The 11,864-nt window shown below is 48.3% G+C and overlaps 1 protein-coding gene across 1 annotated transcript; it reads left to right on the top strand.

Annotated features, from left to right (window-relative positions):
* Positions 1–479: 479 nt before the first annotated feature.
* npc1 (Niemann-Pick disease, type C1) lies at positions 480–9,355 on the top strand. The gene is made up of 25 exons (XM_088396837.1): positions 480–645; positions 2,245–2,373; positions 2,455–2,561; positions 2,625–2,785; positions 2,857–3,024; positions 3,102–3,351; positions 3,426–3,508; positions 3,577–3,947; positions 4,007–4,233; positions 4,341–4,441; positions 4,543–4,645; positions 4,785–4,974; positions 5,044–5,226; positions 5,312–5,426; positions 5,501–5,628; positions 5,688–5,822; positions 5,912–6,001; positions 6,197–6,387; positions 6,460–6,575; positions 6,764–6,893; positions 6,981–7,166; positions 7,318–7,549; positions 7,629–7,742; positions 7,909–8,071; positions 8,213–9,355. Exons 1-25 carry the CDS (start codon positions 565–567, stop codon positions 8,293–8,295), a joined length of 3,837 nt encoding a protein of 1,278 aa, XP_088252963.1. The 5' UTR covers positions 480–564; the 3' UTR covers positions 8,296–9,355.
* The last annotated feature ends 2,509 nt before the right edge of the window (positions 9,356–11,864 follow it).

Genomic DNA, 11,864 nt, shown 5'->3' with positions numbered 1-11,864 from the left:
CTAGGTGCAGCACCTGAAGTCTCACAACTAACTGTAGATGAGATCGGCATGCAATTTAGTAATATCTGTTTTTGGTTGGTGACGTTCTTTCTATTGTTGATATAAACGGGGTTATATAAACATAGACATCGGGAAGAAACATTTTCACGATTGCTCATAATTCTCATTTACTGTAAAACTAAATGAACTATCATTGTTGTAGTTGATACTCTATAATCATTCATTTAGTCACGCAACAGTAAACATGAAAATGACCTTTGAACGTGACGCAGAATACAGTCATTGTGGATTTATTGTTGAATAGCTCCAGGACATAACATGGTCAACCTAATTGTTTCACCCTAAAAAATCTTGAATTGATGAATTTTCTTCTTTGCATGACGTTGTTATCGATGAGCTCGACAGGGCGTAGTTCACAATAATGCCACTTGATGGCAGCACCGACATCCCCCAACCCCTGAACAAACGTGACAGAAAGAAGAAGAAGAGCCCACAACAAAATATACTTCGCAGCCAGGCCGCCACTGTTGTCATCGAGCGCGTCCTGGCAGCCTGACAGTCACAATGGGCTTCATACCGGACAGAGGCGGCGTCTGTCTTCTCCTGCTGTTGCTTATATTTCTCTCGGAGGCTCATTTTCGATGGGTAAGTCGCATTTGGATGTGCGCCTCTCGCGATCTGAAAACATGACTCAGCTTTCAAAGCCCAAACGTTAACGTGTATTTAAATACACTCAAGTTCGGTCAGCGGATTTACTAGGATGACGGCTCAAGTTAGCTCATGCTAACTGACGTTGATGTTTGTCACTTAACCAAGTGACTGTATCCTCCAAATGTATCTTTTGTTCACATTCTTGTAAGTTGATGAAGCCTGTAGAAGGTTTCGGGGTTCGAAGTTGTCATCTACACTGCAAAACTCCGAGATATATATACATATAAATATCTAACTTTGGAATTTGGTCCCGGTTAGAATGTGCAAACTTCCAGTCAGCAGCCAGATCCATTATTCGAACGTATGCCAACGTCACACGACGTCATTGCACTCATCAATCACAGTTCACGGCATAGCAAATCTCGCCTATCATTTCAGTGACCGATAAGTTTACTCGCGAGTCACGGAGGAACGCAATGTTCCAAGTGTGGCGGACCTCTCAGTACCACAGCCCTCTCTCTCTCTCTCACCCAACCAAGACTTGCATCTCGCCAGAGTTGTGGGCAGCAGGTCGTGCCAGTCCTGACGGCATGATGGATGGCTGCACGCCTCAATCAGGACTGGCACGAACCAGATTCATTTCAATGTGCAAAGCAGCCCCAGAGCAGAAATGGGCCTCCTTCATGTTTCACGCTTGTGCTACTCTATAGTGTTTGTTTTAAAGCTCCAGTTTTGTCTCATCTGTCCAAAGGACATTCTGCCAGACGCTTTGTGGCTTGTCAATTTGCTCTTTTGTATGTTCCGGTCTCGTCAGTTTCTATTGATTTCAGTCAACTCATTGGTTTTGTTAACACGCACGCACACACCAAAACAAAGCTGTGATTCAATCAAACCCGGATAAACTCCATTCTCTCACTGACTTGCTTTGTTCTTCTACCTTTTGCAAGTTTTCCTTCTGTCTACTACTTGGCTATGATCCACTATTACCTTTTATCCTGATTAATCAACAGTATGACCCTAATCCCAAACAAACCTATCATTTTTTGTATGCAGCCACTGTTTTGTTGCAGGCGGGACATTTCCACGCCACCCTTGTACAAGTAGGCCTTACTGTACTGTTCATTCTGATTGGGAAGAAAAAAAAAAAACCCCAACTTTTGGTGTGGAGTGAATTTACTTCCTCTAAGTCTTCCAACAGTGAACATGTGAGGGCTGTGATGCTGAATAGGCAAGAAGAGTGAGAAAGAAATGTCTCTTGTCCCACATGAATCATATTCATCACGTGACCTACGTAGTGTAAATCCAGTTTATGACATCAATATTCCCATTTCTTGTTGTCGCTACAAACATCAGATCTCGCTCGAGTCAGTGGTTTTTCCATAACTCAACTTGCAAACTTAAACACCAAAGCGGAAAAGGAAACGTGTTTGCAGAAGTGAGAAAGCACTATTTGCACGGCACCACAAAAATCTGTTTAACTTGAAATGCTCTCAAATCTGTGTCGTGCCTTTGACGTAGTCATGTGTGATTGTGCATTTTGCAAATCGAGAACATCAAGAGGACAATAGTCTGTGTGTTGGGTTTGCCTCGCAGGCATCGGCCCAACACTGCGTGTGGTACGGCGAGTGCGGTGAGTCCGAAACAGTCCACGGAAAGAAATATAATTGCAACTACACGGGAGCCGCCAAACCTCTGGACCCCGAAGGCTATGACCTCCTCACGGTACGGTGTCACAATTCTGCGGGAGGCCACGCGACCAATTTGAATGATTTGATTTCGCAATGTTCTATTTTGACCATACAGGAGCTGTGTCCCGGTTACGACTACGGCGACCGCCAACTCTGCTGCGATGTGGACCAGTTGCGTACTCTCAAAGCCAGTCTCCAGCTGCCCCTGCAGTTCCTGTCCCGGTATGAACGTCGGCTAACGTGAAGTGACGCCATCGCTGCTGATAGTAGAACACGCTTCTGCAGGTGCCCCTCGTGTTTCTTCAACTTGATGAACCTCTTCTGCGAGCTGACGTGCAGCCCGCACCAGAGCGCATTCATGAATGCCACCGAGTTCAAAACGAGCAATTCCAGCGCCTCCAGCGTGGTGGAGGTTCAGTACTACATTGGGCGGATCTTCTCCAACGGTGGCTTTGCAGACCAGCTCAAATTTGTCGAGCGAGATTTCTGGTGTAATGATGTCTCACTTGCTTTCTAGCCATGTACAACGCCTGCCAAGACGTACAAGCGCCGTCCAGCAACGTGAAGGCCTTGTCACTGCTCTGCGGCAAAGACGCCAAAGACTGCAATGCCACCAACTGGATCCAGTTCATGTTTGACATCAACAACGGCCAGGCTCCCTTTCCGATCGTACCCATATTCTCGGGTAAATATGACTTAGCTGGGGGGGGGGAAAAAAAAGCAATAGATGCTAATGGGATGTAAAGGAGCATGTTTATTCAGATGTGCCAGTGTCCGGCTACACGCCCATGAACAACAAGACGTACGGCTGCTCCCAAGGCCTGGAGGATGGTTCGGGTCCCTGCTCCTGCCAGGATTGCACCAAGGCGTGCGGGCCCAAACCCGTCCCGCCGACGCCCCCGCCCCCCTGGACCATCATCGGTTTGGACGCCATGACCGCCATCATGTGCATCACGTACACCGCCTTCCTGTTTGTGTTTATCGGCACTGTGGTCGCGGCGTGGTGTTACAGGTTAAAAAAAAAATAAAAATAAAAAAATTGAAGTAGACCTGAAGATTACATTCTAACTTGTTGATGTGTGTTAGGAAAAGGACAATCCCGTCAGAGTACAAACCCATATTGGACAGCGATAACCCGTTGTCGCTCAACAGCGATAATCCCGACGCAGGTATTTGAAGCGGTCCTTCAAGTGTGACTTGAGCAAAGTAACCGGCCGGCGATTTGTGTCCGCCACAGTCAACGCATCTTGCTGTGAGACGCTGGGCGAGCGCTTTGAGAGCGGGCTGCGGACCGCCTTCAGCCGGTGGGGCTCGTTCTGCGTGCGCCACCCGGGCCTGGTGGTCGCGGGCAGCCTGCTCCTGGTGACGGCCTCTTCGGCCGGTCTGATCTACATGCGCATCACCACCGAGCCCGTGGAGCTGTGGTCGTCGCCCGACAGCCGGGCGCGCCAGGAGAAGGACTACTTTGACTGCCACTTCGGGCCTTTCTACCGGACGGCTCAGCTTATCATCACCACTCCGCTCAACAAGACCTTCATCTACGAGCCGTACTTTGGGGGCTCCGACGTCCCCTTTGGAGCCATCTTGGATAAGGACATCCTCCATCAGGTGAGTTTGAAAGTCACAATATTTGTTTATCTGCTGCTAAAGCTTTTTTTCTGTTCCAGGTGCTGGATCTGCAGCTTGCCATTGAAGCACTGGTGGCTCCTTACCAGGAGCAAAAGGTCACGCTGAAGGACATCTGCCTGTCCCCGCTGGCCCCTTACAACGACAACTGCACTATCTTGAGTGTGCTCAACTACTTCCAGAATAGCCACAATGTACTGGATCACAAAATAGGCGATGAATTCTTCACCTACGCCGACTTTCACAGCCACTTTCTCTACTGTGTCAGGTTCACTAGCCCACTTTTTATTTATTTATTTGTATTTTTATTTTTTTTTTCCCTCCTCATGCGTTGCCGCGGAGCTGAGAAGTCAACAACCTGTTTTTGTGTTACAGCGCACCAGCGTCCCTCAATGACACCACTCTCCTCCACGATCCTTGTATGGGCACATTTGGAGGTCCCATCTTCCCTTGGCTGGCACTGGGTGGCTTCGACTGTAAGCTCACTTGCGTCATGAAATGAGTTCACATGCTTTTGCAGTGTGGCACTTGGGTCGATGCTTTTATTTGATTTGTGTTTCCGTTTCTCCCACACCAGCCACCAACTACAACAACGCGAGTGCTCTCGTCATCACCTTCCCCATCAACAACTACCTTGATGACACGGACAGGCTGGGCAAAGCTCTGGCGTGGGAAAGAGAGTACGATGTTTTGTTGCCATTCTGAATTATCTCAAAATGTGGTTGGAAGCGCAGACTAGCATTAGCTAACACTGTTAGCTTCTGATAAGATGGATTGATGGATCTCCTTCACTCAACCACAAGTGTATGTGTTCTGCAGATTCATCCGTTTCATGAAGGAATTCCACAACCCCAACCTGACGGTGGCCTTCAACGCCGAGAGGAGCGTCGAGGACGAAATCAATCGGGAGAGCAACAGCGACATCGGCACCGTCGTCTTCAGCTACGTCATCATGTTCGTCTACATCTCGCTGGCGCTGGGACACATCAACAGCTGCAGGAGATTCCTGGTAACACCTGTTTGAGGGGGGGGAAAGGGCACCTTTGCTTCATTGACCTTTTTACATGCACAAGTGCAGGTGGATTCCAAGATTTCCCTGGCCATAGCGGGCATCGTCATCGTACTGAGTTCAGTGGCGTCCTCGCTCGGCATCTTCAGCTACGCCGGCATCCCCCTCACCCTCATCGTCATTGAGGTCATCCCCTTCCTGGTGCTGGCCGTGGGCGTGGACAACATTTTCATCATGGTGCAAACGTACCAGGTTAATGGCACACGCTGGAATGGGTCACGCGGTCCCTTTGGAACGTGCTTTAATTCATCTCTCTAGTCGTTTCTTTTGGTGTCAGCGAGACGAGCGGATGCCGCAGGAGGAACTTCACCAACAGATAGGTCGCATCCTCGGCGACGTGGCACCCAGCATCTTCCTGTCCTCCTTTTCCGAGACGGTGGCCTTCTTTCTGGGTATACGCCTTTAATATATGGATGAGAATGAATCAGATGGCGACTAATTCCATGCCGACGGTCTTGTTTTGCAGGAGCGCTGTCCAACATGCCGGCAGTTAGGACCTTCTCCCTCTTTGCCGGCCTGGCCGTTTTGATTGACTTCCTGTTGCAGATCAGCTGCTTTGTGAGCCTTCTGGGCTTGGATGTGAAGAGGCAGGAGGTGAGACGGAATGTTGCCAGCACATGATGATCTCTGACTAAACAACGCTGTCACGAAAGGCCAATCGTCTGGATATCATCTGCTGCGCAAAGCTGCCTGAAGGTCAGGAAACAAAGACGGACAGCATCCTCTTCCGCTTTTTCAAGAAGTTCTACGCTCCGTTCATTCTCAAAGAGTGGGTGCGGCCCATCATTGTGAGTGTGTCTGCAGCAACTGCCTTTTTTGGGCTTTGTTTTTGTCCTGCTTGGATTCAAACGCCGGTTGTCATGTGATCTGGGTTCAGGTGGCTGTGTTTGTGGGAGCGTTGTCCTTTAGTATTGCTGTGGTAAACAAAGTTGAGATCGGACTGGATCAGCAACTCTCCATGCCCGACGTAAGTCACTGTGCATCTCGTGGTGCCATTTATTTTTATTTTTTTTAAATCACACTGAAAATAAAGTCTTAGAGTCATACATAATGATAAATAAAATGACAAATCTCAAAATAATCTTATGTGAGTAGAAAAATGACATTATCATGTTGCTATTTTATTCTTTCTGTATTCTAACATATCCTTCTGCTCCAACAGGATTCCTATGTGTTGCAGTACTTCAAGAACCTGAGTGAGTATCTCCACACGGGAGCTCCGGTCTACTTTGTGGTGGAGGACGGCCTGAACTACAGCAGCCTGGAGGGCCAGAATGCCGTGTGCGGCGGCGTGGGCTGCAACAACGATTCGCTGGTGCAGCAGATCTACTCTGCGTCGCTCATCAGCAACTAGTACGTTTCACATCTTCAAATGGAAAAGTTTGAGAAACGTCGGGGACAGCACCATTTCTTTCCAATGTTTAGCTCCACCATCGCCTTCACGCCTTCCTCCTGGCTGGACGACTACTTTGACTGGGTCAAGCCGCAGTCCAGCTGCTGCCGTTACTCCAATGCCACAGGCGCCTTCTGTAACGCTTCAGGTAAATCTTGATCTGGTGTCAACAACACGCCAAATGACTTTTTGCCCACATTCCATTATCTTTGCTCACAACCAACGAGCAAACACAAGCGTGCAGTGCTCTCACACAAGAGCAGCAGGGGGGGTTCAACCAATCACATCATGTGCAATTCTTATCAAGCGGCATGTGTTTTATTTTTTATTTTTTAGTGGTGGACCCATCATGCGTGCACTGTCGACCTTTGACACAAAGTGGGAAGCAGAGGCCTGTGGGTGATGACTTCATGCACTTTCTCCCCATGTTTCTGTCGGATAATCCCAACGTCAAGTGTGGAAAAGGGTAAATCCATCTGCTGGCTGTCTTGTATGGGTGGCTTTGTGTCTTCACCGTATTATTTATTTGATTTTTTTTGGTTTGTTTTTATAGCGGCCATGCAGCTTACGCCACAGCCGTGGACGTTTATGCCAACAACAGCCAAGTGGGAGCCAGCTACTTCATGACCTTTCACACCATCCTGAAGGAGTCTTCGGACTACATTGACGCTTTGAGAATGGCCCGCATTTTAGCAGACAACATCAGTCAGACCATGGACCACAAGGTCTTTGCCTACAGGTGAGTCCTGTCTTGGTGGCGTACACTGCTTCTCTTAGCAGAGGAAAGGTGCGCGATACTCTCTCTCCTTGCTCAAAGAGTGCAAGGTAGCAGGAGTTCATTTGAAAACTATTTCTACTGACTAGCACCTGCTCCGTCCGTCCGCCCGCAGCGTCTTCTACGTCTTCTACGAGCAGTACCTGACCATCGCCTACGACACGGCCTTCAACCTGAGCGTGTCGCTGGGTGCCATCTTCCTGGTCACCACAGTGCTGCTGGGTTTTGAACTGTGGTCGGCCGTGCTGGTGTGCGTCACCATCGCCATGATCCTGGTCAACATGTTTGGCGTCATGTGGCTGTGGAACATCAGCCTCAACGCCGTCTCACTCGTCAACCTGGTCATGGTGAGGAGACGAGACGAGACGAGACGAGTGTGCACGGACCATACGAAGACTCCGCTTGTACTCGTGTTTCCTTTTGCAGGCCTGTGGGATTTCTGTGGAGTTCTGCAGTCATCTGGTTCGGGCTTTCACCGTCAGTATGAAGACGAGCAAAGTGGAACGGGCTGAGGAGGCGCTGGCTCACATGGGTAGCTCGGTGAGTAAAAATGCTGAATGAAAATGTGCCAGTAAAGGGCCCTTTCCCTCACCCATTTCATACTTTCTTTTCAACTGTCCAAGTGGCAATATGGTGACCAATGACAAAGGCATCATGCAACATGCTCAAGTTTGTTTTGAAGTACACTGAGAATTCCTTGTCTCAGGTGTTCAGCGGGATCACACTGACAAAGTTCGGTGGCATCCTCATCCTGGCGCTGTCCAAGTCGCAGATTTTCCAAGTGTTCTACTTCCGCATGTACTTGGCCATCGTACTGCTGGGCGCCGCGCACGGCCTCATCTTTCTGCCTGTGCTGCTCAGCTACATCGGTCAGTCCACCACAGATGATGAGGAAAATGTCGACACAGCCCTCCCTCCCTCCCTCCCTCCCTCCCTCCCTCCCTCCCTCCCTCCCTCCCTCCCTCCCTCCCTCCCTCCTTCTGTATACTGAGCATGTCTCACTCTTTCAGGTCCCTCAGCCAACAAGGCAAAGGTGTTTGCGGCCAACAGGCGCTTGGTCGGAACCGAAAGGGAGCGGCTCCTCAACTACTAAGACAGCCGGCCAAACAGGCTGAACAACAATGAGTGGGAGGATTGTGACTGCCATGTGCTTTCTTTTCTTTGTTTTTCTTTCTTTTCCCCCTTCTCATGGTCTCCCGCCCTTACTAATGACGCCCGCCCATCATGGCCGCTATTGTCTTTTTACATGAATTGGACTGAGGACTATGACTTGACATATGTGGTCAGGCTACCAATGTCTGGCGCTCAAGTGACTGAACCTCCGGAGAGCTGTCAGTTGTCGGACATTGTAGGTGATTTGGGAAATCTTTAAAGGGGAATACTGGTCAGTTCTTTTTTTTTTAATGACATAAATAGTACATATAAATTAACAACAAATGTTTTTAAACAACTGTGTATATACCAGAGCTCAAGCTAACATGTTCCAAGTCTTCACTGTTACCAAGTAATGATGCAATAACGGTAGGAATGACTCAGGTTTGACTCTCTCCTCGTTGTGGAGACTGTTGAGATACTAAAACCTTCCAAGGTTTGTCAACAAAAAGACATTTTTGCTAAACAGGTTTAGGTGTTTGCTCTATGCACATGTGTCAATCACTCATTGATAGAATCATCCTTTCACATACACGACAATAAGTTAAGTTCAAATAATACCTCAGCATTAATTGGAATACTGGAATCATGTCTTGCTCTTTTTTGAACAGTACCACTTTTAATTGTTGTAATAATGTCTTTGGAGTGAAAATGAAGCTGCGTGAAAGTTATTCAACCATTCCTTTGCGAGTCTAGTTGTTCGACAATTTTAATACATTGCTAAAGAATTATCGATACAGAATAACATTTAAGGCCGTCTGTGGCTCCTAATCTTTCTTTTAAGCGGTGTTTCTCGGGGAGCGGTCATGCGTGGCTGTCTCGTAGGTCCGCAAATTCATTTGAAAGAAACATTCTCTTGTCGCATTGGCTAAATGCTGAAAGAATCTGAAATACCTGCATGAACAAAAACGGCTAGAGTAAAAGGGGAAAGTCTACTTTTAGATAATAAACACTTGTTATCCTTATTAATTGTAATATGACAATAAAGTTTTTGAAATTCACTTGTTAAAGCGACTTTCTTCCTTTTATTGAAATTTGACTTCAGTATGGTGTTTCGGGCTGCGCCTTATGGTTCACAGAGGACTCCAAAAACCTAATTCATTGCTGAGTTTGACATTAAGCTGCATGAAGAAGCACCTTTCTCAAATTAAAAGGTCATATAACTGATTTATTGATCAAAATGATCTGGTCTCTTTGCTGCAGTGATTAAATCTGACCACATGGGGGTGCAATGAGTAAATCTCACCACATGGCGGTGCTGCAGTGCGTTAGACTGCACTGAAACGGGAGTGACCTGACTATTGCGCACGCACTTACAGTACACACTGAATTTAGTACTTTGTACAGTACGTGAGTTAAAAAAAAATCTAAAAATGTGCACCTTTTATTTCTTTTCTCGCATTTTAACTAACCAATTTAACCTGCCTCTTCACTTGTGAGATGCATGCAGACTATCATTTATTGATTCACCTCTCTTCAATCTGTCAAGAAATAAGTGATATGTACAACTTTGCGTCACTGGTTTGCAATTAAAGCGGATTCGGTTGTCCCTCGTGGGGCTAGAACCAAGTGCGTTCTTGCCAAGGTTCCTTGTTTTGGTAGCAGCACACAATAACGTGACAATAAAGGAATTCAATGGCTTCAGTGTGGCGGGCAGGCGGAGTCAGGTCCAAAGTGGTTCGGTCCGACCTGCAGATTTGCTCGCTCCAAGCCATGTGACGTTGGCCAAAAGTTCTCAGCGCCTTCTGGTGGCGCCGGGGTAATGCTCCATTAGGTTGCCAACCGCCGGAAAAAACAAAAAAGAAGAAGAAAAGGAAACACAAGTGCGCTGCTTCAGAGTAAATGTTTGATGACGACGCTGTCAACGGTGCCTGCAGGCTTTAGGTTATTTGATTTATGACTGCAGTTTTTTTTTAACTCATAATAAATACTTTGATTTTACAAGCTTGTGCACACACACATGCACAACTCACAATTACATGTTGCATAAATGAAGCAAATGGACCTTGGAAATAAAGTGGCACGGAAATTGAAGTCGGAAGTCATCGAAAAGTGAGTCAAACAAATATTTTATGTCTGTTGGAGCGCGTTGGCATATTGCCCTTCATTTTGAATGCAAAGACTTAAATTTGATGGGCTTAACTGTTGGAAAGGAAATGAAGTCATGTGCTCAAAATCATTTGTGGCCAGATATTATTAATATTATAATATTACCGTCGGAAACGGTGTGCGAGGAGGCAGAAGAGGGGCAAGCGCGGAGGCGTCCGGGCCAGGCTGGCGGCCAACCCAGCGCGGCCGGCGGTGCCCTCCATTCTTCTGGCGAATGTTCGATCGCTGGACAACAAAATGGATTACGTTCGCCTGCTGAGGTCTACGAACCGGACGGTGCGGAACTGCTGTGTGCTCGTGTTCACCGAGACCTGGTTGAGTGACAACATTCCGGACTCTGCCGTGCATCTGGAGCGGCTAGCGTGCTATCGGGCGGACCGTGCCATTGTACGAGGGGGAAAGTCGCGAGGAGGTGGAATATGCGTCTACATCCGAGAAGAATGGTGCCGGGACTCTGTGGTGGTATGTAAGCACTGCTCGCCGCTTGTGGAGTTTGTGATCATTAAGTGCCGTCCTTTTTATCTGCCGAGGGAATTTACCGCGATTCTGCTAGTCGCGGTATACATCCCGCCTTCCAACATCGAAGGAGACAGGATCGCGGCGCTTGGTGAACTGTACCAGGCTGTCAGTGAACAGCAAACAGCGCACCCTGACGGTTTCACCATCTTCGCTGGAGACTTCAATCATGCCAACCTGAAGTCTGTTTTCCCGAGGCTTCACCAGCATGTTCCTTTTCCGACACGTGGAGACAGCTTCCTGGACCTCGTCTACTCGGCGCAAAAGGGAGCTTTCAAAGCCACCCCCTTCCCCCATCTGGGGCTTTCTGACCATCTCACTGTTTTGCTTTTGCCCGCATACAGACAATTGGTAAAGGCATCCAGGCCGGTTCGGAGGCGGGTTCGAGTGTGGCCTGAGGGTGCCTCCGATGCACTTCGTGACTGCTTCGACACCACTGACTGGGACATGTTTAAGCTGGCAGCCACCTACAACGATTGGACGGACATAGAGGAGTATACTGACTCTGTTACCTCTTACATCACGAAGTGCATCGATGATGTGACTTGCTCGAAATCCGTCATCACTCGCGCGAACTGGAAGCCGTGGCTGACGGGGGCTGTCCTCAGACTGTTGAGGGCCAGGGTCAAGGCTTTCAGAGCGGGGGATGAGGCTGGCTTGAGGACAGCGAGGGCCGACCTGTCCCGAGGCATCAAAGAGGCGAAGAAGGCGTTCTCGTGCAAGGTCTCCACCCACTTCAAGGACAGCAAGGACGCACGTAGCCTTTGGCGGGGCATTCAGACCATCACGGACTACAAGTCCGCGCCGAGGAGCTGTGAGGGCGACGTCCGTCTGCTGAATGATCTGAACCGCTTCTTTGCTCGCTTCGACGCCCAGAACAGCACT

Source organism: Syngnathus floridae, chromosome 14 (genome assembly GCF_059516105.1).
Source record: "Syngnathus floridae isolate MCC-2025c chromosome 14, RoL_Sflo_1.0, whole genome shotgun sequence".
Classification (NCBI taxonomy): Eukaryota; Metazoa; Chordata; class Actinopteri; order Syngnathiformes; family Syngnathidae; genus Syngnathus; species Syngnathus floridae.
The sequence above is the reverse complement of the archived record's forward strand: the minus strand, read 5'-3'. Positions and strand labels throughout refer to the sequence as shown.